This window comes from Emiliania huxleyi, assembly GCF_000372725.1.
Source record: "Emiliania huxleyi CCMP1516 chromosome Unknown EMIHUscaffold_182, whole genome shotgun sequence".
Classification (NCBI taxonomy): domain Eukaryota; phylum Haptophyta; order Isochrysidales; family Noelaerhabdaceae; genus Emiliania; species Emiliania huxleyi.
The window spans coordinates 152,518-176,951 of NW_005200763.1; the positions used below are offsets into that span (position 1 = coordinate 152,518).

The following is a 24,434-nucleotide window of genomic DNA, read 5'->3' on the forward strand; positions in this document are numbered from 1 at the left end:
TAAGGTGCCAGGGGTAGGGGGATAGGGGGTGGCCCCCCCAATTCCGCCTCCAGCGGTTTAAGAAAATACGAAGAAAAAAGAAACCGGAAACGCACATAGAGCGCGTGGAGAGAGGTGCGCAGCTGGCGCCATTGGGGCCAAGCGGCCGGGAGCCCGCGTGCCCACCCCCCCTCACACCGCCGCCTGCGCCGCACGCCGTCCCCCTCTGTACGGAAGTAATGCGGGCAGCTTTGCGCAGCTCTGCGCGCATCCTATGCGGCAAAAGCGCCGCTTCGCGCGGCACGCGGGTGAGCCTCTCACGCTTTCCTCCCTGCGCAGGGCCGCCCGCAGACTCGGCAGCCATGGGTCGCATGCACAGCAAGGGCAAGGGCATCTCCAAGTCGGCGCTGCCGTACCGGCGGTCGACGCCCTCCTGGTTCAAGCAGAACCCGGCTGAGGCGCGGCACTGCAGCACTGGCCGCTCGCCGCTGGGCACGCGCTCTGACCGCCGCAGCTGGCTTGCAGGTGAACGAGCACGTGTGCAAGCTCGCGAAGAAGGGCTTGACACCGTCGCAGATTGGCGTGATCCTGCGGGACTCGCACGGGATTGCACAGGCGCGCGCTCGCCTAGGGGGGAGTAGGGCATGGGCGCTGCAGCGGCGCAGAGGCGCTGCGTGGGAGGTCGGGGGAGAGGGCCAGGCCCAGCGTGCACGGCCGCCGGCCTGTCGACGCTCCCGTGGACGGCGGAGCGAGGGGGGCGGTACGGCGGGGAGTCAGCCCGACTGCGGCTGATGGGCGGGGGAGGGGGGGGAAGGGGGGGGTGCTGGGCGCAGCTGCTGAAGCTGCCGGCTGAGTGTCGCTGAGAGGCGGCCGCCGCGACGCTGCAGGTGTGCCATGTGACGGGCTCCAAGATTCTTCGGATTCTGAAGAAGAAGGGCCTCGCGCCGGAGATCCCGGAGGACCTGTACTGCCTCATCAAGAAGGCGGGGCCCCCCTAGCACCTGCCCCCCCCCCCCCCACCCCTCCCCCCTCCCGCCCCGCCCCGCCCCTGCCGCTGTCGCCGCCCCTCCCCCTGCTGCTGGACGCGCCCGCCGCTGTCGCCGCCCGCTCTCCGCCCCCCTAACGCCGCCCGCCTCTCCCCGCCGCCCGCAGGCTGTGTCTGTGCGTAAGCACCTCGACAAATTCCGGCAGGACAAGGACGCGAAGTTCCGCCTCATTCTGATCGAGAGCCGCATCCACCGCCTCGCGCGCTACTACAAGGAGGTCAAGGCTGTCGCGCCCAACTTCAAGTACGAGGCCGCCACCGCGTCGACCCTCGTCTCGTGAGCTGCTGCTGCGCCGCGTTCTGTCCGCGCGCCTTTGTTGGTCTGGGCCCTGCTATACGTGTATCAGCCTTTAGAAGAATAACGCACAGGTTAGACAGAGTTTTATGCCACGGGCCCCGGCAAGCCCCCCGCCTCCCGCCAGCCGCGCGTATTATTTTTCTGTGTGTAAAAGATCAAGAAGGACCTTCCACTTAGGTTCGCCTCTCGCTCTCCAGCTCACACCCTCAGCCTCTGTCTGCGATGACGTGTGATTCTTGTTTCTGATCAACCTATCTGTGAAGAGAGAGAGCTCTGTGAATAAACCCGCTGTAACGTTTCCGTCCGCCGCGAAACACTCCTGTATGGACTCGCGCGCAGTGGCGTGGGCCAGCCCTGGCGGGGAAGTCTCGCTCTCTGCCGACACCGCACCCCATGCCACGCTGGCGGTCTCCACCTATGCCGACCGGAGCCTTCGTGAGGAGCGGGTTGCCCTCAACCGCGCCGAAGCGAGGGTGACGGCACTGGCGCGGGAGAGGCAGCAGGCGCTCGAGGCAAGTGCGTCCGCGGGCCACGCAGCGCGAGAGATGGAGGAGCGGCTCGATCAGCTGTGGCGTGAGGAGAGGGAGACGCAGCCGGCCTCGCACGACGCAGCTGTGAGCGCCGCCCAGCGATCCCGAGACCCAACGCCCGTGCCTCCGTCCTAGGCCGCCTCCCTTGCCGCTGAGCGCGAGGCGCTCGCAGCACGCCTCGGCGAGGCGAACGCGGCTTGCGACTCTGCGCGACTCGAAGCGGAAAGGCTCCACGGAACCACGGACGCCAGCTACGCAGAGGCTCTGCAAGAGTCTTCACTGCTTTTGTGCTCACTCTGTAGGCTCGCCATTGAGTTGAGCCGAGCCTCTGCCGAGCTCGAACCGCTACTGCCGCGGCAGGAGGAGGACGCGCGCTTGTACGAGGCCGCTGCGCAGAGCCGCATCCAGAGGGAGAAGCTCGGCTCTCAGCGGGAGGTGGCACCTTGCCTCAAAAACAGCCGCCGTCTACCCGCACACCTGTCTCGCTCCTCCGGGTGCCCTAGCCGTGACGCTCGCCCACTCCCTGCCGCTGCTCAGGTCGCGGCTCGCGACGCCGCCCAAGCCACCGAAGAGGCGGCGGCTGCAGAGCGAGCCGAGCGAGCCGAGCGGCAGCTGATTGCCGCGCGGGATGCCCACGTCAAGGCTGCGCGCCGGGCCAACGAGAGCCACAGGCGGATCCGGGAAAAGGTGGAGGAGCTTCGGGAGGAGCAGGCGCAGCGGACGGCGAGGCGCGCCGAGGCGGTACTGCAGCTCAAGGCGTCGACCGCCGAGGCCGCGGCAGCCGCGCGGGGCGCCAGCGAGCGCAGGGCTGAGGCGCTGGCGAGGCGCGAGGAGAAGCGTGCGGCGGAGAAGGTGGAGATCTTGGAGAAGGGCGGCAACCCGTACCGCGTCTTCCGGGAGCGCGACGAGGCGGCGCGCGCGGCTGCCGATCGCGCAAAGGTGGAGGCGCGCCTCGCCGCCAACTGCGAGGAGATGCACGCGCGGCTCGGCAAGCAGAGGGCGGCCGAGGCGCAGCAGCAGCGACGCGTCGAGCGGGAGCGGGAGGCCGCCGAGCGAGCCGCCCTCGAGATGACCTCCGTCGGCAGCCAGGTCAAGAGCGAGAGCTACATGCGCCGCGTGACCAAGACAGGGGCCACGCTGCTCGACCCGACTTCGCGCTGGCCACGGATCGAGCCCTCGCAGCACGTGACGATGAAGGACTGGAAGTTCGGCCTGGGCCTCGGCAAGGACGGCGATATCCTGGACATGATGGCCGACAAGTACCCCAACACGGCCGCCTCCAGCCGGGCAGAAGCTGCGGCGCGCGCCGCCGCCCTCCCCGAGCCCGTCGCAGCAAGATCGGTCCTCGCTGACCCTGTCGCTTCGCTGACCCTGTCGCCGCTAAAGTCGGCGTCGGCGCGGGCGCTTGCGGAGGAGGCGAGGGAGCGCGGCGAGCCCGCCGATGAGGTGGTCGAGCCGGAGTTGCCCGGGCTGTGGGACGACGGCGTCCCCGCTCCTCCGGGGCCGCCATCTCCGCTCAAGGGCGCAACCCTCTCGGTGCTCGAGAAACGGTACATGGCCGCAGCGCGGCAGCGCCAGCGAGACAACGTGGTCGTCGAGCAGACGGTGTGCGGCAAGACCTGGCGCGGCCCCGCGTTCGTGCCCAGCGAGCCGGTGCTCGAGTTCCTCGACTTTGAGGCGGGCGAAACGTACGTCAAGACCTTCGCTCTCACCAACGTCTCTAACTCATTCAACTCCTTCCGGCCGGCGGCCTTCCCCCCCGAGGTTGCGAGCTTCTTTCTGCTCGAGCACCAGCCGCCTGGCCGGATGGTTGCTGGCCGTTCCGTCTCTCTCAAGCTCACCTTCACGCCAAAGCTGGGCGAGGACATCGACACGGTGCTCCTGCTGCTCACCCACACGGGGCCCATGTCAGTTCCCATCCGCTGCGCGCCCAAGAAGCTCGCAGTGTTACTGCAAACGTCCGCGCTGCACTTTGGGACGGTCGTCCTCGGCGAGTCGGCCTCGCTCACTCTCGAGGTGAAAAACAGCGGCGCACTGGGGACGGCCTTTGCTGTGAGTCTTCAGCGGGGCGCGGGCGACGCCGCCGACGAAGCAGGCAAGGCCGTGTTCGAGGCGGGCAGCGGCGGTACGATCACACTCGCGCCGCGCTCGAAGGCCACTGTTTCGCTGCGCTTCACCCCAGCGGCGGCGGGTAGCGCATCCGCGCTGCTGCGGCTCGACTTTGGGGGCGACTGGAGGGCGGAGCACGTGGAGCTGTCGGGATCGGGTGCGCAGGTTCCAATCTACCTTCCCCGCCCAATGATCGACTTGCGCACTTGCCTCGTCGGCGCCCTCTACCGCGACGAGTTGAGGGTGTGCAACCGCTCGGCGGTCGCGCAGCAGGCAAAGACTCCCCTCTGATCCGTCCGCGCCGCCACCTCTTCCCCACCGCGCACGGCTTTCGTGGCGCGCGGTCTTCTCGCCCGCCGCCTCTCCCCCGGGACTCTTCACTCCCCTCGGCCCTGCCGCAGGTGGCGCTCCGCGTGCCTCCAAGCCTCGAGGGCTGTCTCGAGTTCTCGCCTGTGACGGCGCTCGTGCAGGCGCACGGCTCGGTCGGCGTCCAGCTAAAGTTTACTGTGCTCGACACGCTGCGCGAGAGCTGCGCCAAGCACTTGGTCGAGGAAGACACGATCGCATTCCCCATCCGCCTCACCGTCCGAGGGCAGGCGGCGCCGGTGCGCTTCACCCTACGCGCCACGTTGACGACATCAGAGCTGCTAATCTGCGGCGCCGATGGGGAGACGATGCTCCACATCCTTGACTTTGGCGACGTGCCGGTCACTGCGCGGCGTCAGCTGCCAATCTCGCTACATAACCCCTCGTCGCTGCCGCAGCGGTTTGGGTTCAGCTCCACGGAGCCGGAGGTACTGCAGGTGCAGCCAGGCGACGGGCTGGGGACCATCCTGCCGGGCGAGACGCTGCAGCGCAGTGTCCTCTTCTCGCCCTCGGCCGACACGCGCTTCTCCCTCTCCCTCGAGTGCCGCACCTCCCACAACCGGAAGTACTCCTTCCGATGCGTCGGCCGCGGCCTGATTACACCCGCCTGATTACACCCGGCCCGGTGGTGTGAACAGCGTCTCTTCACACGTCCAAATTTGTGACCAGGCGTCAAGCCCCCCCTGCGGCTCTCCACCTCGCTACTGCGGCTTCCAGCGACGGCCGAGGGCGACACTGCTTCGGTGGAGCTATCCCTCGCCAACGACTCCTCTCAGCCGCACGATTATGAGCTCCGTCCGCCGGCGGATTCTGGGCTCGCCGTCGCGCCCCAAATCGGCACGCTGGCCGCCGGCGCCTCGGTGAGAGTCGTAGTTTCCTTCACAGCGCCACAGCGGAGCGCTTCTGTCGAAGCCGCAGGGGAGCTAGCGGCGGAATCGGGCGATGTGGAGGAGGCATCCCCAGCAAGTGGCGACGGTGGCGAGGACGCGGAAGGCGGCGGCGACGGCGGCGACGGCGGCGGTTCAGAGGGACTGGCCGATGAAGGCCCAGATGAGGCGACGCACCCCGAGGCTGTCGAACCGCAGCGTGGCCCTCCCGCGAGCGACGAGATGGTGGTGAGGGTGGCGGCGCTACTGAATCGGGAGCTTGAGCGGTTGGCGGTGGACCCCTCCAAGCGGAGCTGGTTCAAGCTCTTCAAGCAGGCGGGGCAGCGGTGGCTAGGGGCTAACTCGGCCGCACCTCGGCCGCACCTCGGCTGCACCTCGGCCACTTCTCGGCTACACCTCGGGCCTTTGGCGACAGGTCGATGCGGATGGCTCAGGCCTAATCTCCTTCGATGAATTCAAGCACATGGTACGGAAGGACCTCAAGCTGTCTCCCGGCAGGCTGTCGGCCAAGGAGCTGCGAGAGGTGTGGCCAGTGAGTAGTCTTGCTAGGGCGGGGCCTGCCCGACACACGCCTGTCGAATCGTATCATACGCTCACCCACTAACTCTCTCTTTCTCTCTCTCTCCATCTACTCTGTCACAGGTGTGGCTGGTGCTCGACGACGACGGGGGAGGGCACGTGTCGGCGGGCGAGTTTGGCAAGTTCATGGCACGAGGTGCCGAGCCCAACGCCGGCGAGGACCGCCGCGACGGCCTTGCCGATCCGGTCAGGGACGTGGTCGAGCCTTGGTCTCAGCACGCCACTAGCTGCGTGTGTTGCTACGTGCGGCCCAGCGGGGGCGCAAGCGATGCGCCGGCGCCGCACACTTCCTTCTTTTTGGAGGTACACATATCAACGTGGCCACGGGAGGCAAGCTTGAAATTGACATTCGTGCGGCGCGGTCCGCAGGTGGAGACGACGAGCGTCGCAGCGGGCGTTGTTCTCAGCAACGGCCTCGTCCGGCAGAGCGTCGACTTTGGCAATGTGCCTGTCGATCAGACGCGGGAGGTGGTGGTGGCGGTGCAGTCGCGGCTTGCCCTTCCGGCCCACCTCGCACTCGAGCCGTTGTGCCCCGCCGGGCCCTTCTCTGTGCTCAACGCGCCGCCCGCCCTCGAGCCGGGCGCCTCCGCCGAGCTCACTCTGAGGTGCGTCACGCGTGGGACTCCTGTTTGGCCTTGGGCGGAGGAGGGGGGGGGGGGGGGTAGTCCAGCCCTACTGTGCACTACCTTAGCCTGCGATACGCTCTCCATGCCTTCATCACCTCAGGTATAAGCCAGTGGCACCCGTGCCGTCCTTCGAGACGCTCATAGTGGCTACGGAAGGCGCGTGCGGTGAGCCACTCCGGCTGACGCTCAGCCTGCGAGGCAGCGGCGACTCGCCCGTGCTCAGGCTTGTCCCCGAGGAGGAGGCCCCTCCTGTCTCATTCGGCCCTGCCGCGGCCCCCACCCGCGCCGTCCACGTTGGTGACGTCCTCGTGGCGGACCGCGCAACACGCTCCTTCGACCTCGTGAATGAGTCCGCTTTTCCGGTCACATTCGCCCTACGCGCTGTGAAGAGCGGCCACGCCAACCTCGGCCCGCTCCCTCCGTTCGATGTCTCGCCCACGGCTGGCGAGATCCCACCCGGCGGGGCGCAGCCGCTCAGTTTCACCTTTGCCCCCGACCACGCGTCGGTGCACTTCTTCCAGCTCGTGGAGGTTGCCATGGCCGGCGGCAGCGATGCGGGGGAGCCATCGGCGCCGCTGCTGCAGCTTTTTGTCACTGGCCGCGCTTGGCTCTCCAGCGGTTTTGTCCTCCCTCCAGCGATGAGTGGAGCGCAGTCTCTCCTCGCGCCGCCGCCGCTCGATGTGTCCGCCGCCGCAGAGGGCGGGGACGCGGCCGCCGCAGCTTCTGAGGAGGCCGGGTCGCACCGAGAGGCGCGCTGGGCGGTCGAGGCCTAGATGTTGTGCTGTCCTTCACGTAGGCCGAGGAGATGGTCATCGAGCTGGCGCCTAGCGGCGGAGGCGGCAAGGCGGTGTATGAGCTTACCTTTGGCAATGCAAGCGGTGAGGCAAAGAAGCCACCCCCACTGGAGGTGAGCTTCGAGGGCCTGTCGGAGGAGGCTGTGCAGGTGGGGTTCTCGGTCGAGCCGAAGAAACTGAGCGTCGAGGCGAGGTTTACCCGAGATTTAGTGGGAGTCGGAGCCTAGATCAGCACAGGGTTGTGAAATGGCTTGCCGACCTTGGGCGCTGCTGCGCAGGCGGGCACCACCAAAACGGCGACCCTTTCCTTCGAGCTGGGAGAGAGCGCGCTGCAGGGCACACAGCTCGGCCTCATTGCGTCCCTCGGCATGACGCAGTGGGCCGAGGCGAGGCTGAAGGTGCTGTGCAAAGGCGGGGCGCCGGCGATGCACCAACCCGAGTGGCCGCTGCTCCTCAAGGGGCTCGTCCTTGGGCGAGCAGCAACGGGAGGGGCTCCGGGCGTCACGGACCACAGATGAGCCGGCGGATACAGCGCAGCCGCGTGTGCCTGTTGAGGCGCGTCGTGTGACGTTTGCCAGTCGCGAGGCCCCCCCCCCCGGGTGGCGGGTGCGTTCGTGCGTGTCGTGTGCGGCGGGATAAAGAGAGTACAGTACGATATCCGGTGTCGGCTTTGACCTTTCAGTTGTAAAGCGTCCTGGTAGTCAGAAAAACTCCGCACACAACAGTCAACACTCCTCTCTCCTAAGGAGAACTGGACAATCAAATGTTCTATAGGTGTAGCTTCTAAGGACTAGGTGCACCGCTCTCACACCACGTCGACGACCAGGCCGGACACGCTCGCGCCGGCGACGGCGCCCGGTCCGCGATGCTCGGGCGGCGATGGGTCGAGCACCGACGGGTCGGCGAAGCAGCCGGCGAGGTCGAGCTTGACGGCGTCGTGCGGCGCGTCGTCAAACTCCTGCACCGAGTCCTTCCTCTCGAGCAGCTCCGTCTTCGAGTCGACCGAGCCGCGGTCGTCGGAGAGGTTTCCGTCGCGGTCGGCGCGGCTGAGGAAGGCGAGCAGCGAAGCGGGCGTGGCGGGCTGCAGCGGCTGCGGCGCCGCCCGCTGCGCCGACTGCGAGCGGATGGTCTGCGCGACCATCCGCTCGCAGATGAGCCCGTCGTGCGCGCGCGGGTGCATCCTCCCCTCCCACGGCGTGTGCGCGTCCTCCTCGTGCGCGATCGACAGGAAGTAGAGGCCGACGGCGGCGATGTGGCGCGCGCGGGGCGAGAGCGGGTGGACGCCCGGCGGGACGACGTAGCCGAAGGCCGCGAGCTCGTGCAGCTGCGGCGTGGGGTCGCCGAGGTGCGGCAGCAGCGCGGCGCAGAGCGGAGGGTCGCCCAGGATGGAGGCGCGGTACAGCTCGACGGGCAAGTGCGGCAGCGAACGCAAGGCGGCGGAGAGGTTTGCGACGCCCCTGGCGGCGGGCGAGGTCTGGCGAGGCAAGTACTGCTTGGCGCCGGGGCTGAAGAATGGGTCGAGCAGAGCGATCCGCAGCGGCGCCTCCTGCATGCTCACCTCGGCCAGGTGGAGGTGGCGCCGCCCCTTTGGCGGCTGCCGCTCGACCAGCCGACCCACCGCCTCGAGCACGAGCTGCGCGCCTGTTCACTGGCAGAGGTGTGAAGAGACGCTGTTCACAGCTGGACCTCGAGCACGAGCTGCGCGCCCAAGGAGTGGCCCACCAGCCGCAACTGCCGCACCGCTCGCCTCGGAGCGCCCTCGCAGCCGCCCTCGCTTCCGCCCTCGCCGCCGCCGCAGCTCCCGCCGCCTGCGCCGCCTGCGCCGCCTGCGCCGCCAATACCGCCGCCGCCGCCGCCCCTCCACCCATCCGGATCGCTGCCCGCGGCCTGTCGCTGCGCCGCCCCTCCGGCGCCGGCACCCAGCTCTGACACCGCCGCCGCCTCTCCGCCGCCCCCGGAGCCGTCGCTACCGCCTGCGCCGCCTCGCACCGGCGAGGAGGGTCCTCCGCCGTACGCGGCTCGCCACAGCGGCAGCAGCGCCGAGGCGAGCTGGTCCGCCACGCACCTGCCCACAGCAGCAGGGGAGCAGCGGCTCGTCACGGCCCCAGCCTCCTCTGGTCCCCAGACCTCTGCCGTGTATCTCGCTTCCCAGGTCTCTGCCATACCTCCTCTGGTCACTCCATCGCCGCCGTATCTCCCCTCCTCTCGGCTCTATCGCGCACGGTGTCCCGTCGGCCGCGTCCCGCGACACGGTCTTGCCGTCCGCCTGCCGCACCTAGAGACGGGGTGTGGCTGGGGTGAAGGCCGAGATGGCCGGGTTGTGGACGAGGTGACGACCGAGGTATGGCCAAGATGCGGCCGAGGTGCGGCCGAGGCGCGGCCGAGATGTGGCCGAGGTGCGGCCGAGGTGCGGCGTCAGGTTGCCTGCCAGCGCAGCGCGTGCTGGCCCTCTGCACTGTGGATCTTGCGCTCCGCCTCGTGCAGCGTGTCGTCCGCGAACTGGTTCCAGTAGAAGAGCGCCACGTTCCAGCCGCGCGCCGCCCACAGCTCCGCCGCGTCGATGTCGGGCACCCTCTCGCCCTTGACGCCGAGCGAGGGCTGCTTGACGTTCCGCCTCCAGTTGAAGGTCTCGCGGAAGCCGCGCGCGGTCGTGCCGGGCTCCCAGCCGTGCACGTACACCACCGTCGGCTGCGCCGGGTCCCACCCGCCGCTCGCCCACCACAGGCCGCAGTGCAGCTCCCCCCAGTCCAAGCCGGCCGTCTCAGTCTCGGGAAGCAGCGGAGGCGTCCCGGACGTTTCGCCGTCGTCCGGCTCGAGGCCCTCGGGCCGCCGCCGCGTCGCTGCGGCAGCCCACCGCGCCACCACCGGCCGCGACCGCCGCCTCGCCCGCTCCGCCGCCTCCCACCGCGACCCTCGAAGCACGGTCTGCACCGAGTGCGGCAGCGAGGACGGGAGCGGCAGCCAGGGGAGGAGGCGGACGAGGCAGACGAGGAGTGCGAACGGCAGCGCGAGGAGCAGCACCGCGCACCCGAGCAGCAGCAGCTGCACCGCCACGATCACCGGCGAGTGGTGGCACGGCCGGCGCCGGTTCAGCAGGTCGGCCACCGTCTGCTCGAGCGCTATGACGGCGGGGTCGGCGTTGTCGTCGAAGGGAGTGCGCGCCGAGTTCTCGCCCAGCTCCTCGTAGGCGGAGGGCAGAGCGCCAAGCTCGACGCCGCTAGCCGCCATCCAGCGCCGCTGCCATCCAAGCGATAAAAGAAACACTTCGGCTGGTCGCCTCCCCGACGCGCAAAAAGGCCCCGCGCAGCGGCACAAGGGCCCGCCGCAGGCGCGGGGGGTCCGGGGAGCAGCGAGCGCCCCCCGGCTTGAGCAGGAGCAGATCGCCGCACACACAGTGTTGAAGATCGCGCATTTGCCAGTGCGAGAATGGTAGAACGCTTTTCCAGCACCATCGGGCACAGTTTGGCTAGCAACGGCGCTTGGGTCTAAATTTAGAGTGCGTGTGAATGAACTTTAGGAATCCTAGTGATAGTTTAGTGCGCTATTTAGTTGCGTGTTCGAGTGCGCACAGCTGAGAGAGAGATTTTTAGCAATACCAAACAACTCTAACACTCACACTCACACGTCATTTGGGTGTTTGTTTTATCACAGCTGAGTGCGTACTTTATGTTCTGTCTGGCTCTTCACATCTCTCTCTCTCTTCACCTCTTCCCTCTTTTGGCCTAAGCACAATATTCTCGAATATCTCCGAGAATATAGATGGTCCCGCGCACTTTCGTATTCGAGAATATTCTCGAGAATATAGATGCCCCGGCGCGGCTTTTTCTCAAGAATCTACGAGATTTCTTCAGCCCTTGACCTTGGTTGACCTCGAGTGTCAAGATATTCTTGAATATTCTCGACGTTACATCGCGGCGTCTATAACGGTCTTGACTACAGCTTCTCGAAGCAGCTCTTTTGCCCCCTCAACAGTAGGTTTTGGGTCGATGCAGACGGAAATCTTTAAGTTTTGGACGTTCCTGAGCGGTTTGGGAGCACAAACCTCTACTTTAGAGCGATTTTTGGCGTCCGCTGACCTCTCGCGTGGGGAAAATATTCTCAATATTCGAGAATATTCTCGAGAATATAGATGGTCTGGCGAGAATATAAGCAAAAGAATATAGATAGTACTTGGCGAGAAAAGCGTGCTTAGGCTAATCCCTCTTCTGCTGATGGTGAAATTCGCGCTAAAGTGCACTCAAGATGCAGCACATAAACACTTCACAGCCTTGTTGTGAGAAGAAAATACGTCCTATGGCGCTATGCGCTGGTCTGTGAGAGGTTGAGGTGCGAGCCCTGGAGGCGCTTTCACACCGACTCAAGTTAGCAGCGGCCGTGCGTGAGCGCGAGCACGACGTTGCTACACCATATGCCCAACCGCTTCGACGCCGACCTCGCCGCGGCCCTACAGAGACGGAATGTGAAGCTCTTCAACTCGCTCCTCTCCCGGCACGCACGCTTCGGCGAGGTCGAGCGGGTCCAGAAGGCGTTTGATGCGCTGTGCGCGCTACGGCCGCCGCTCAAGCCAAACGAGTACACCTACGGGATCCTCCTCAACGCGTACGTGCGGCTCGCGGACTACAGCGCGGGCGAACGATGCAGGCAGATCCTCTCCGAGATGCAGGGCAGCGGCGTGCCCGTCAGCGCGGTGGTCTACACCACCGTCATCAAGGGCCGAGTCAACGCCCTCGATATGCCATCCGGTGAACCTTCCGAGAGAAGACCTTCCGAGAGCAGCTGTCCTCCGCTGCCCGCTGACATGCGTATCTGATACGTCCCTGGACTGTCCGCAGCGTGGTCGCACTTTGAGGCGATGCTATCCGACCCTGCCGCACAGCCGAACCTGCGGACGGTAAACACGATGCTGCGCGGCTGCCTCTACGTCGGCGACGGCGCGGGCGTCGACCGGCTGCTCGAGACGGCGGCGCGGCTCGGCCTGGAGCCCGACCGCGCGACCAGGGACGCGGCGGTGAGGGCGGCGGCGGCGGCGTTCGATTCCAAGAGGCTGCGGCGGGCGCTCGAGGCCCACGCCTCCGGAGGTCTGGCATCGCTGAGCCACGCGGCGGCGGCGGACGTCTGCATCGCGCTCGCGCTCACCGGCAAGTTCAAGCGCTGCGCCAAGGCGCTCAAGGCTTTGGGCGGCGGCGGCAGCGGCAAGAGCAGCGGCGGTGGCGGCGGCGGCGGAGGCGGCGGCGGCGGCGGCGGAGGTGGCGGCGGCGGAGGCGGAGGTGGCAGCAGCGGCGGTGGCAGCGGCGGTGGCGGCAGCGGCGGTGGCGGTGGCAGCGGCGGTGGCGGGGAAGGGTCGGCGCAGGAGGTTTCGATGCTCGAGGGCAGCCTCGCCGCCGTGCGCGCCTTCTTGGAGAGCGAGGGGCGCGAGGCGGCGGCGGCGGCTTTCTCGACCGCCGCGGTGGCGCGCTTCCCTCCGGTGGCAGCTGCGGCTGCGAAGGTAGGGTGTGGGAGCCTCGGCTGCACAGCTCGGCTGCATCTGGGCTCCACCCCGGGCGCCTCGTGCTCGAAGGTGTCTTGGAGCGCCCTCTTCCCGGACGCGTCGCGGGCTGTCAAGGTTGAGGTGGGCGCCGGCACCGGCGACTGGGTGGCGCTGCGGGCGGAGGCCGACGCTGCGACCGCCAACTGGGCGGCGCTCGAGCTGCGTCACGACCGCGCGTGCCTCATCCGCGCCAAGGGGGCGATGCGCGGGCTGCGCAACCTCGCGGTGCTCGCCGGGGACGCGCACGGGATCCTGAGCGGCGGGCTGCCCCTTCGCTCCGTGGCGGAGGTGCATGTCAACTTCCCGCAGCCGCCGCAGTCCGAGGGCAGCGAGCGGCACCTCGTGAACCGCGCCTTCCTCGAGGCGGCTCACGCCATCCTCCAGCCGGGAGGCATGCCGCTCGCCGCTCCGCCCTCGACGAAGAGGCCCAGAGGACCTCCCCCGATCCGTCTCCTCGCCTCCTCCCGCCTCCTCGCGCAGGTACCCTCACCCTCACCTCGGACGACGAGGCATACTGCGCGAGCGTCGCGAGGCGCGCCGTCTCCGAGCCCGCCCTCGCGGCGCTCTGGCAGCCCGCGTTTGGGCCGCCGCACTACAAGACGCACGAGCGACCGCTGCCGAGCCATCGGTCCGCTTTCGACGACCTGTGGGCGGCGCGCGGCTTCAGCCGCCGCTTCCAGTGCCGCCTCTCGGCGCGGCGCGCCAGGGGGCAGCCTCGGCCGCAGCACGAGAGCGAGGCTGCTGAGGCTGCTCTGGCGGAGGGTGTGGGGCGGGCGGGCGGGGCGGGTGGAGAGGGAGAGGAGGCGGGGGGCAGCAAGAGGAAGAGGAGGGGCAAGGAGACGTCGAAACAGCGGAAGAGGAGGCGCGCGAAGGAGAGGGCGGCGGAGGGCGGGGGCGGCGAGGCGGCGAGTGGTGCGGCGGTGATAGATCCATAGTGAGTGAGTACTGTCGTAAAGTCGCAATGTCGCGGCACACACGACTAATAAAAATCGTAAAAGCGAACACCGTCCGCGAGAGAGAGGAGAGGTGTACATCGATGCATGTGAGATGCGTGAGGTATGCATCAGCGAGCACCAACTGTGTCTCTCACTCTCACTCTCTGGAGCGACTCTCGTGCGCGCCGCAGGTATCTGTGGTGACGTGCGCGCTGTCTCTCGAGGCTGTCGAGCCCGTGAACCCATTCGGTGCATGTGCATGTGCATGTATGATGTAAATGTCTTGTCCCTGCCAGGCGGAGCAGGACGCGACGGCCTAGTGCCGCGTGTGCCCCCTCGACGGCTAAAAGCTATCCGCGGCTGCCGAAGGCCTTCTTCAGCTGCTCGCCGAGGGTGCGCCACGCCGCGAGCTCGGCGGCGGTGTTGCCCGCCGCGCGCGCCTCCTCCACCTTGTGCGCGCCCTTCTTGAAGGTCTCGGCCTGTGGATCGACGCGCCAGCGGGGGATCGGGATTGTGACGCCGGGGGTAATACTCGTCTCCTCGGGAGATAGCCCACCGCGCCCAGCTTGCGCCGCTTGGCCTTGGGCGGCGTCGGGGTCGGGAAGGCCTCGACGGCGTGCGGGTACGTGTCGGGGGCGAACCGTGCCGAGGGCTGCACCACGCGCCGCGCCTGTTCTCGCATGGGAGCGCGTGAAGCGCCCGTTGCCTCGTCGCTCGGCGGCTGCACCCGAACGCCGGAAGCGCCCGCTGTGTCGCGAGGGCGGCGGGCTCCCCGGGCGTCGCCTCCTGGCTTGCCGACGCGGCGGCAGTGTCGACGTTGTGCGGAGCGAGCTGCGCAATCGCGCGCGCCTTGGACGCCGCGGAGAGCTTGGGCGCTGGCGGCTCCGGCGGGGCGGTGTTTGCGATGCACCAGCAGACCACGTGCACCCGCAGCGCCTGAGGGTGTGCGCGGGTGCAGGGGTGGGATGAGGGGGGGGGGGGGAGGCAGCTCGGGGTGCGCCGTCGGGGGCATGCATCTCGCCGAGACGAGGTGCGCAAGCGAGACGGTCGGCGGCATCCCCTCGGCGGGCAGGGAGAGTCGCGTCTTTGAGCCGTCGAGGGCGAAGCAGCGCGGGTTGAGGAGGAAGAGGGTGAGGTGGCCTGCGCACGCTCAGCGCGGTCGCCGGGGGCGTGAAGACGCGGCGTGAGGGCGAGTCCGGCGCTGGGAGGAGGGACGGTGCGCTCGCCTAGCCCGAGGTTTGGCCAGAGCTCGTGGATCTTGCTCCACTTCGCCCACTTGCTGAAGCTCATCGCCTCGGGCAGCTGGATCGTGTCGTCGCCGGCGCGCAGGTGCTCGGCGAAATTGCCGTACTCGATCTTGGTCTGCCAGTTGCCCTTGGACTGGCAGCCCGCGATCAGGTTGCTGAACGCCTTTGAGTTCTGACCGAAGACCTGGCCGTCAAAGGCGGCGCCGGGCCGGTCGTTGATGACCTTGGTGCCGTGGAGCACGAAGTACGCCCCGTCGAGGCCGGCCTTGTGCAGGGGCAGGTGCAGCTGGTTGTGACGGTACCTAGTGGGTCGACACGGGTCACTAAGGCCTTACGCCTCGCCGCCTCGCATCGCGGCCAGCGTTCCCCACTACTCAGGCGCGGCGCGCTTTTCCGGGTCGACGCCGGCGCCGGCGATGCTGCTGCGTGGCAGCGGGCAGACGCGGGCAAATGCGACCGGCTCGGGAAAGCCCGCGTCCGAGGGGAGGTAGACGGGCTCGAAGTCGCCCGGCGCGGCGTCGGGCTCCTGCAGCAGCGCGGCCCACTGGTGCCCTCCCCAGTCTACGTTCGCCCCTTGGACGAGCACCTGGGGAAGGCGAGATCCGACATGCCTCCTGCATATAGCGCTCGCGCTGTGATGGGAGGGCGGTGCGAACGAACCTCCGGGAGAGGCGCCGCGCGCGCCCAGGCGGGCAGGGTGTCGCCCCCGCCGCCGGCAGGGGGGGTGCCCGGGGGAGATGGTGCCGCCGTGTCGGAGGCCGTCTCGATGCGCGCCTCGACCTCCTCCTCCTCGTCGTCGTCGCGCAGCGGGGCGGCGGCAATGTAGGAGTGCTGCAGCCCGCCTGTGGGCGCAGGCGGAGAGGGTGTGTAGAGGGAGAGGGGCTGTGCAGCCCCGGGTGCAAGGCATCTGCATCAGCTCGCCGACGACGTCGAGCAGCTCGTTGGTGTGCTTGTCGCGCACGAAGAGGCCGCGCGAGGGCGAGGCGGAGGAGGAGGAGGGTCGCTCGCCGAGCTCGTAGGGCAGGGCGGGGCACGAGCCCTGGAAGTCGGCGGTGTGGTAGACGAAGAGGGTCCACTGGCCTAGCAGCAGCGGCGGCAGCAGCGGGCGTGCAAGGCCGTGCATGCTGCGGGGGCGAGCAGAGAGGCCACGGCTGTCCACGCACCGTCCTCGTCGCCCAGGCGGCGGAGCAGCATCTTGACCGGCGCGAGCATGCCGTCCTCGCGGAGGTTGTTGCTCTCGTCGCGCCAAGGCGAGTACGTCTCGAGCATCGCGCCGCGCGCGTTGCGGTTGGCCGGCCTGCCCCAGTCAAAGCGGACGTCGCTGGCGGCGCCGTCCTTCAGTTCGACCTTGACGTCGGCGATCGTGCGCGCGATGAAGCGTGCGCCGCTCCCCGAGCTGCTGCGGCCGTCGCTGGAGAGCGCCGACCAGAACTCGTCTTGCAGCGAGCCGGTGCGGGCGACCTGCGCGGCCACCTCGCCGCCGCGCTTCTTGACCGTGTAGATGATGGCCTGCTCACAGGAGGAGGCGTGAAGAGAGCTGTTTTGCGGCTGGGTGGTTGAAGGATTGAAGGCCTGCGTCTTCTCACCGAGGCCCGCCTGAGACGGGGGAGGAGGCGTCAGGCTCAGGGGATCAAACAAACAAACACGGAAACCTCCAGATCAGGCTCAGGGCATCACGTGGCAAGAGCATAGAGGCGGCGTGAAATGGGCAATCGTTCGGCGGTTTCGCTCTTCGGGCCTGGAAGACGTACAGGCCGATGCCAAAGTTATTCAGGAGATGGTTGTCGGACGGCTTGGTGTGACCGACGGTGAGGGCGTGCTCAAGGTCGATGAAGGTGTCGGTGCTGATCTGCAGCACGTCGTGGTGGCGCCTATCGATGCTGGCGTGCTCATCAAGGTCGATGAAGGTGTCGGTGCTGATCTGCAGCACGTCGTGGTGGCGCCTATCGATGCTGGCGTGCTCAAGGTCGATGAAGGTGTCGGTGCTGATCTGCAGCACGTCGTGGTGGCGCCTATCGATGCTGGCGACGACCGCGCCCAGCTTGACAGCAGGAGTGAAGCTCATCTCGAAGCGCGAAGCACCGGCGCTCATGGCATTCTCGAGTTGTTCGCGGTGCGCGTTGCAGCGCGTGTGGATGCGCGACATCGACTCGCGTAGCTCGCTTCCAACCTCGGCACAGCCACCGACGACCATGATGTCTACAGTCGGAGCTGTTGATGATGGCTGTGAGCAGCGACCAACAACACACAGAGCCAGAAGGCGAAGAGGCGTGATTGCGGCGTCCAGTCAGTCAGTCTTACACACCTCCAAGCAAGGAGGACGGGCCCACACGCACACACACGCTGCACACGATTGGCTCGGGAGCCGACACGAGGCACGCTGTCACCGGCCGTAGCACTGGGTCCGGACTGCTGGACGCACAACACACAGCTCACAGGACAGCTCACGAGGTGGCGCTGTATAGTGGGGTTCTCAGGGACCGACACGGGAGAAGAAGGTGGAGCACAGGGACGGGGACACAGAACTCACGAACTGATATCCCACCCCGCGCCGGGGGCGGTGGCGCGCGCGAGCGCCGGGGTATTTGGACCCGCAGTCTGGCAGGCGCCAGGCCACAGATCTGCCGGCAGAGCCTTCAAGCCGCATCCGCGATCCGCGCCGGCTCTCAGAAGAGATCCGGCGCGGTGCTGACCGCGTCCTCGCAGCGGACCACCGAGTTCACGATGATGTCCGAGGAGAAGCGGTGCAGCTGCGGCACGATGCGGTAGTCGCACAATGCCGCATTGCGGTTTGCGGCACTCCTGCTGCAACGCGCGCGCGGCGGTGAGGAGAGCGCGCGTCCTCGGCTTTCTTTTTCAGAGAGAGTTCTTGTTGTTTAAATTCTAGTGAGATCTTACGAACATTCCCGGAGGCGGACTGGGGTTTGCGATGAGAAGTTTTTAGTGCAAGATTTCTCTTTTGCCACCGCTGTGGTTTGTGCCAACCGCGCGCGTCTGTCAGCTATAGCCGCAGCCACTCCCAGCTGCTCGGTGTGAACAGAGTTCGTACCCCGAGCAGCAGGGAGCTCCGCAACTCGAGATCCCTCGAGAGTTCACGCGGAGTCGGCTGGGGCTATACCAGACAACGCGTGCGTCAGTGGCTGACTTTCGGGCAAGGGCGAGCCCGCCCGACTCAGCGTTATGTCGAGCAGCCCTGTTGCTGCTGCTGCCGAGGCGCTGCTGCGAGCGCCAGCAGCCCTCCCGATGCATTTGTCATTGTATACTTACACACCGCTTTTACATACACTCAGTACTAGCAAGAGCAGCCGAGCAGAGAGATGCATTACCCTGGCTGGCATTACCACTTCAGCCGTCTGAATTCGGACGCCTGTGCTACCCTTCACACACGCTACACACGGTGTACTAGCACGGCGCATCCTGCGCCGTGCCCCATGAATGTCGATACTCCAGCATCACACCCTCTGTGCCACAATCGTGTCACGTGGACGTCCCTTAGTCGGCGCGTCTTGTCTGTCGCGATGTCCTAGACGTCGTGCCTTTCTGGTCCTTTACAGTCCTACATGAGCCAGCCACCCTCCGGCTCTGAGCCTCTGCGCTCAAACGTGGTACCTTACGGTGAGGTGCACTCCACCCCCGAGGTCATGGCGGACATCTCCGCCACGCCCAGCGAAAAAATGACCAATCCCATCACCGACTCCTCCGGTGATCCCGTCACTCTCGACGACAACCTCGGCCTGCGCCCTCGCGCCCGCGCCGTCTCCGGCCTGCGCCCCTGCGCCCGCGCCATCTTCGGCTCAGCGCCGCCCATCATCCAGCTCGCCCTCTCCATCGCCACCTCCATCTTTGTCGTCACCGTCGACTTTGTCCACTACTTTCTCACTGCCGCCCGCCGGCTCGTTGTGTGCGCTCGCGAGCGGTTCACCGCCGCTTGCGCTCTCTCTGCGGCCTGCGTGGCTCGCGCCAAGACTCGCGTCGCTTTCGGCTCCGGAGTCTTCTGCGTTTTTACCATCCTGCTCACCGTCATCCTCGCCGTCGCTGTTTCTGGACCAACACCAGTGCCAGTCCCCGCAGAGCCGCTTCCAGACACGATCTCCATCAACGGCGCCTGCCATTTTGCGCTCACCAGCTCCTCTGCATCAGCACAGCCTCCAGGAAGGCCGCCAGGCGCTCCCGGAAGGCAGCCCGGATGGTTTACAACCGTCCTCACAGGTCCGTCCATCAACAACATCATCGCCGGCGCCGAGACCCGGCGCAGCTCAACTTCAACTTCAAATCACCCGCCCTGCCCCAGTCCCAAGCGAGGGTGCCGACGATGCGGGCCATCTCGTGTTGGGGGGGTTGCTTCGGTCGAGTCTACCGGTCGCCGCCCAGCTCCGTTGCCGTCAGCTGCCCCTTGCCTCCTTCACTACTGCCATCGGCTGCAGGCCGACGCCGACGCCTCCTGTCAGACCTCTCCTCCGGGGCGACGACCGTGGGGGGGCCCGGGGGAAGGGGGCGCAGCCCCCGACCTGGCTGCCGAGGCGCCAGCCGAGGCTGCCATACAAGAGGACGAGGCGACAGCCGAGGCCACTACCCGGAGAGCCGAGGCGACAGCCGAGGCCGCCGCCCACAAGGCCAAGGAACCAGCCGAGGCCTCTGCCCAAAACCGAGGCCGAGGCGCCAGTCACAGCCGCCCCAGCCAAGGCGCCAGCCGCCGCCGCCACACGCAAGCTCTGGTGGAACCTTTTCAGAATTTGCTACATCAGCGCCGTCACCGTCAGCTGTACCGTCGAGGACCCGAGTCTCGCCTTCGTCTTCGAGCGTGTTACCTCGCCTCGCACGGCCGGTGCTCTTCTGACCAGCGCGCGAGACGCCTGCGCCGCCCTCGACTCCGAGCGGACGTGCTCTGCCGCCTCCGCCGTAGCCGAGCGATCGGCCAGCGCCTCTGCCGCCAGAGCTGTCGCCGTCGGCTGTACCGTCGAGCAAGGCGTCGCCACCGACAAGTGCGCTGCCTCGCCTCGCACGGCCGGCGCTCTTCTGGCCAGCGCGCGAGATGCCTGCGCCGCCCTCGACTACGACTGGGCGCGCCCTGCCGCCGCCTCCACCGTAGCCGAGCTCTCCGCCAGCGCCTCCGCCACCAGCGCCGTCGCCGCCGCCGTCACCGTCGAGTACTCGAGTCTCGCTTCCGTCATCGAGAGTGACAACTCACATCGCACAGCCAGTGCCTCACGCTTCAGCTTTCATAGCTTTACCTCCGGCTCCGCGCCGCGCCTCGCCTCCGTCAAGGGCGACCTCGGCCTGCGCCCTCGCGCCCGCGCCGTCTCCGGCCTGCGCCCCTGCGCCCGCGCCTTCTCCGGCTCCGCGCCGCGCCTCGCCTCCGTCAAGGGCGACCTCGGCCTGCGCCCTCGCGCCCGCGCCTTCTCCGGCTCCGCGCCGCGCCTCGCCTCCGTCAAGGGCGACCTCGGCCTGCGCCCTCGCGCCCGCGCCGTCTCCGGCCTGCGCCCCTGCGCCCGCGCCTTCTCCGGCTCCGCGCCGCGCCTCGCCTCCGTCAAGGGCGACCTCGGCCTGCGCCCTCGCGCCCGCGCCTTCTCCGGCTCCGCGCCGCGCCTCGCCTCCGTCAAGGGCGACCTCGGCCTGCGCCCTCGCGCCCGCGCCGTCTCCGGCCTGCGCCCCTGCGCCCGCGCCTTCTCCGGCTCCGCGCCGCGCCTCGCCTCCGTCAAGGGCGACCTCGGCCTGCGCCCTCGCGCCCGCGCCGTCTCCGGCCTGCGCCCTCGCGCCCGCGCCTTCTCCGGCTCCGCGCCGCGCCTCGCCTCCGTCAAGGGCGACTCTCGAATGTCAACTACCCCCTCCTCGTGCCGCCTTCGGCCTTGCCCGCACAGGCGTCGCGATCTACGGCACATCCCCGACGCCTTCAGCATCGGTCCTGGGGGGGGCGTCTGAATTCGGACGCCTGTGCTACCCTTCACACACGCTACACACGGTGTACTAGCACGGCGCATCCTGCGCCGTGCCCCATGAATGTCGATACTCCAGCATCACACCCTCTGTGCCACAATCGTGTCACGTGGACGTCCCTTAGTCGGCGCGTCTTGTCTGTCGCGATGTCCTAGATGTCGTGCCTTTCTGGTCCTTTACAGTCCTACATGAGCCAGCCACCCTCCGGCTCTGAGCCTCTGCGCTCAAACGAGCGGCATTCCCTGCCTGTCTGTCTGCGCCCACCCCTCTCTCTCCCCAATTGCGTTTAGGGGAAGCTTCGCACAAATGGTGGGGGTCGGCTTACTGCTCGGGCTCGTCGGGCTCCTCCCCGCTGGCCCGGCCCACTCCTGCGGCCCGCTGGCGCTGCCGCGGCCCCCACGCGGCGGCCTGCTCCAGATGCAGACCGCGGAGGACGCCGCCAAGCAGGCGTGGCTCGCGCGCCAGTCCGCGCCGGCCTTTGGGCCGAGCGGAGGCACTCCGACCATGGCTCCGCGGCCTCCGGGAGGTATGTCGCCTCCGGGGTTGCCTCCGCCGTTTGGTCTTCCACCGCCCATGCCGCGGCCGGGCCTGCCGCCGCCGATGGGCGGGATGCCGCCGCCGATGGGCGGGATGCCGCCGCCGATGGGCATGGCGCCGCCGGGGATGCCTCCTCCGTTTGGGATGGCACCACCAATGGCGCGGCCAGGTATGGCGCCGCCGATGAACGGGCTGCCGCCGCCGATGGCGCGGCCGGGGATGCCGCCTCCGATGGGGGGTGGCGTCATGCCCGGTGGCCGACCGGGCATGCCTGCCCCGCCCGGAGGCGGTCTTGGAGGCGGGCCGGGAGGTGGGCTGCCTCCGAGGCCAGGGATGGGTGGAGGTCCTCCGGGCAGCGGCCCGCCCGGTGGCTTCCAGCCCTCCCGGCCGGGTATGGCCCCTCCGCCTCCGATGGGCGGCATGGGCTTCGGGAACAGCAACCCCTCCTCCCGACCTGGAGGGCCGATGGGAGGTGAGCGGCCACTTCAAGACACCCCCAAGACACCCGGCCAAGACACCCCTGCTGAGAGAAGACACCGCCGCACACGTCCGTGACACGCCTCCCACGCCGCCGATTCTGTCTGCAGGTGCAGGCATGCCCCCGCGACCCGGAGGAGGCGTGGGAGGAGGCGTGGGAGGAGGCGTGGGAGGAGGCATGGGAGGAGGTCCGCCGGGCGCTGGGGGCTTCCAGTCCTCTCGACCTGGCATGCCCCCTCTCGGCGGCGGCCCCCCGCCTCGCGGCGGGATGGGAGGAGGCCCCCCCGGGATGGGTGGCGGCGGCCCGCCACCGCGCGCAGGTGGGCCGCCTGGCATTGGCGGAGGGATGGGCGGAGGGATGGGCGGAGGGATGGGCGGAGGTCCTCCCGGGAGGGGGGGGCCGCCCGGCGGCCTCGGAGCACCTGGCCGCGGAGGCGAGCCGTCCGCCTCGCCTCGGCTGCGCACACGCACCCCTCCCCCCGACCCGCGCCGCTCACTCGCCTCGCGTCTCCCGCCGCGCAGGCGCGCCGGCCGTTGGCGGCGCTGCGCCGGGCGGGTTTGGCGGCGCTGCGCCGGGCGGGTTTGGCGGCGTTTCGCGCGGAGGCGGGGCGCCGCCGCCGCGAGGCGGAGGCGCTCCCGGCTTTGGGGGAGGGCCGCCCGGCCGCGGAGGCGGGCCGCCGCTCCGCGCAGGGGGAAGGGTCACGTCCGCGACGCGTCTCACGTCGTCTGTCGCGTCGCGAGTAGGGCCGCCGCCTCGAGGGGGAGGGCCGCCGGGGAGGGGAGGGCCTGGCGGCGCCGCTCCGCCATCGCGCGGGGGAGGAGGCTTCGGCCAGCCGGCGGGAGGTTTCGGGCAGCAGCAGCAGTCGCGCGGAGGCGTGTTGCGACACCCAGAGCTTTGCGGGCGCTCCCTTCCCTGAGCCTTGTCGAGCCTCTTCCTGCAGGCTTTGGCTCCTCGCCCGGCTTCGGCGGCCAGCGGGGCGGGCAGGGCGGGTTCGGGTCTTCGGGACGGGGAGGAGGCGCGGCACCCCCGCGCGAGAGGCTCACACTCGGAGAGACGCGCCTCGCCGCCCCTCGCCCCTCCACCTCCCCGCCCTCAGCTCCCTGCCCCCAGCTCCGTGCCCCTCCCTGCCCGTGCCCGCAGGCATGTCGTCGGGCCGGCGAGGGGACGACTGGCAGCCCTCGCGCGGAGGGGTGCAGCCGGGCCGCGGAAGCCAGTCGCAGTTCGGAGGAGGAGGAGGAGGCGGGTGGGCGGCGGGCCGGCAGTCTGCTTCGGGCGACGGCATCTCCGGCCGGCTGCAGAACGGGCGGCCGCTCGGCGTCGGGGTTGGCCAGACAGTCGGCAGGCCGGGGCTGGTCGGGCGGCCGGCGCAGCGGCGGTCGGTGGCTAACTACGGCCAGACGACGTACCGCGAGGCACCTTCGCACCTCCCGACCGCGGCGTGAGGCCGATGTCGCCTCACCGCCGCCCGGCTGCGAGCAGGCGCCCGAGCAGCTCGACTACGTCGAGCTCGAGGACCCGCAGGGCAGGGCGGCGTGGCAGGAGGAGGCGCGGCCCCGCGCCTCGGCTCGATCGCAGCTCCACCTCGGCTTCGCCGGCCCTCCACCCCGGCCCTCCACCCCGGCCCTCGTCTGGCCAGGTGCGGCGGCGCAACTCGCGCGACGCCTTCTCGCGCGCGCGGCTCGAGCTGCCGCCGCAGCGGACCACCGCCGAGTACGAAGACTACTGGCTGCAGGGCGGCCGGCAGTACCGGCGCGACGCGCTGGCGAGCTTGCGCCGGCAGAGCAACGACCGCGGCTCCAACATCCGGTGGGAGGCGGAGCAGCAGGCGGAGCAGCGCGAGTGGCAGGCCGAGGTGCAGCGGCGCAACTCGCGCGACGCATTCTCGCGCGCGAGCCTCGACATGCAGCAGCCCGCCTACAACGAAGTTGAGGCGGCGACGCCGTGGCTGGCCGAGGGCGGCCGCCGCCACCAGCAGGACGGCGCGGGCCACGACGAGGTGTGGGTGCACTGACCGGTTCCAGTGTCCGGTACATGGGGCCTGGCTTGCGACTGAGGACGGACGGAGGACAGGCCTGCACTGTGTGACATGATTGCATGCACTCTTGCTGGGCGGGGGGGGTTTACAGGGCTTGTGCGCGCGGTTGTGGCCTCTCGGAGGGGAGCGCGGTCTCTGTAGCAGAGCCCGCCGTCGCTCTCCTCTAGTTGATTGATTGTATCTTGATGTGTGTTGTTACCAGTCTTTTATTGAGCGGCCTGGGTCAAGCCGTAAAACTGACCCTAGGAGTAGCACTTCTCTCTCTCGCGTCGCCCCCCCCGGTGTGCGCCTTGATCTCCTCGAGTTCCGGGCGCACACTGGGGGGGGCGATTTTGCGTTTGGACTCTTAGCACGTAGGCGATGCCAGCCGAGCGTGCGTCGCAGTCGCCAAGTCGCGCACAAGCGCGAGTGCGAGGCGGTGGCTGCGATGCTCTCTGCTAGCTCTCTGTCTGAGAGAGACTCTCATCTCGCACGCCGCCCCGCCCGCGGTCCCAGCTTGCGTGTCTCGCCAGACCGGCGTGCAGCGAG

The 24,434-nt window shown here is 68.5% G+C and overlaps 5 protein-coding genes across 5 annotated transcripts; 3 read left to right on the top strand and 2 right to left on the bottom strand.

The window, feature by feature from the left end:
* Positions 1–97: 97 nt before the first annotated feature.
* Positions 98–1,489, top strand: EMIHUDRAFT_414120 (hypothetical protein). Its single transcript, XM_005783087.1, has 5 exons — positions 98–114; positions 319–437; positions 505–594; positions 867–962; positions 1,132–1,489. Exons 2-5 carry the CDS (start codon positions 342–344, stop codon positions 1,303–1,305), a joined length of 456 nt encoding a protein of 151 aa, XP_005783144.1. The 5' UTR covers positions 98–114; positions 319–341; the 3' UTR covers positions 1,306–1,489.
* Positions 1,490–8,018: 6,529 nt separating this feature from the next.
* Positions 8,019–10,441, bottom strand: EMIHUDRAFT_113122 (hypothetical protein; the record flags this gene model as incomplete). The annotated part of the gene is made up of 2 exons (XM_005783088.1): positions 8,019–8,854; positions 9,670–10,441. 2 exons carry the CDS (start codon positions 10,439–10,441, stop codon positions 8,019–8,021), a joined length of 1,608 nt encoding a protein of 535 aa, XP_005783145.1.
* Positions 10,442–11,621: 1,180 nt separating this feature from the next.
* EMIHUDRAFT_232527 (hypothetical protein) lies at positions 11,622–13,485 on the top strand (the record flags this gene model as incomplete). The annotated part of the gene is made up of 5 exons (XM_005783089.1): positions 11,622–11,955; positions 12,046–12,326; positions 12,582–12,698; positions 12,771–13,220; positions 13,447–13,485. The coding sequence occupies 5 exons, from the start codon at positions 11,622–11,624 to the stop codon at positions 13,483–13,485; spliced, it is 1,221 nt and encodes a 406-aa protein (XP_005783146.1).
* Positions 13,486–13,707: 222 nt separating this feature from the next.
* EMIHUDRAFT_468315 (hypothetical protein) lies at positions 13,708–17,116 on the bottom strand (the record flags this gene model as incomplete). Its single annotated transcript, XM_005783090.1, has 9 exons — positions 13,708–14,154; positions 14,232–14,345; positions 14,586–14,611; positions 14,824–15,224; positions 15,297–15,508; positions 15,583–15,764; positions 16,086–16,431; positions 16,509–16,518; positions 16,575–17,116. 9 exons carry the CDS (start codon positions 17,114–17,116, stop codon positions 14,026–14,028), a joined length of 1,962 nt encoding a protein of 653 aa, XP_005783147.1. The 3' UTR covers positions 13,708–14,025.
* A 1,480-nt stretch (positions 17,117–18,596) lies between these two features.
* Positions 18,597–23,882, top strand: EMIHUDRAFT_456483 (hypothetical protein; the record flags this gene model as incomplete). The annotated part of the gene is made up of 7 exons (XM_005783091.1): positions 18,597–19,111; positions 21,147–21,646; positions 21,725–21,865; positions 22,812–22,860; positions 23,012–23,090; positions 23,351–23,497; positions 23,568–23,882. 7 exons carry the CDS (start codon positions 18,597–18,599, stop codon positions 23,880–23,882), a joined length of 1,746 nt encoding a protein of 581 aa, XP_005783148.1.
* Positions 23,883–24,434: the final 552 nt, after the last annotated feature.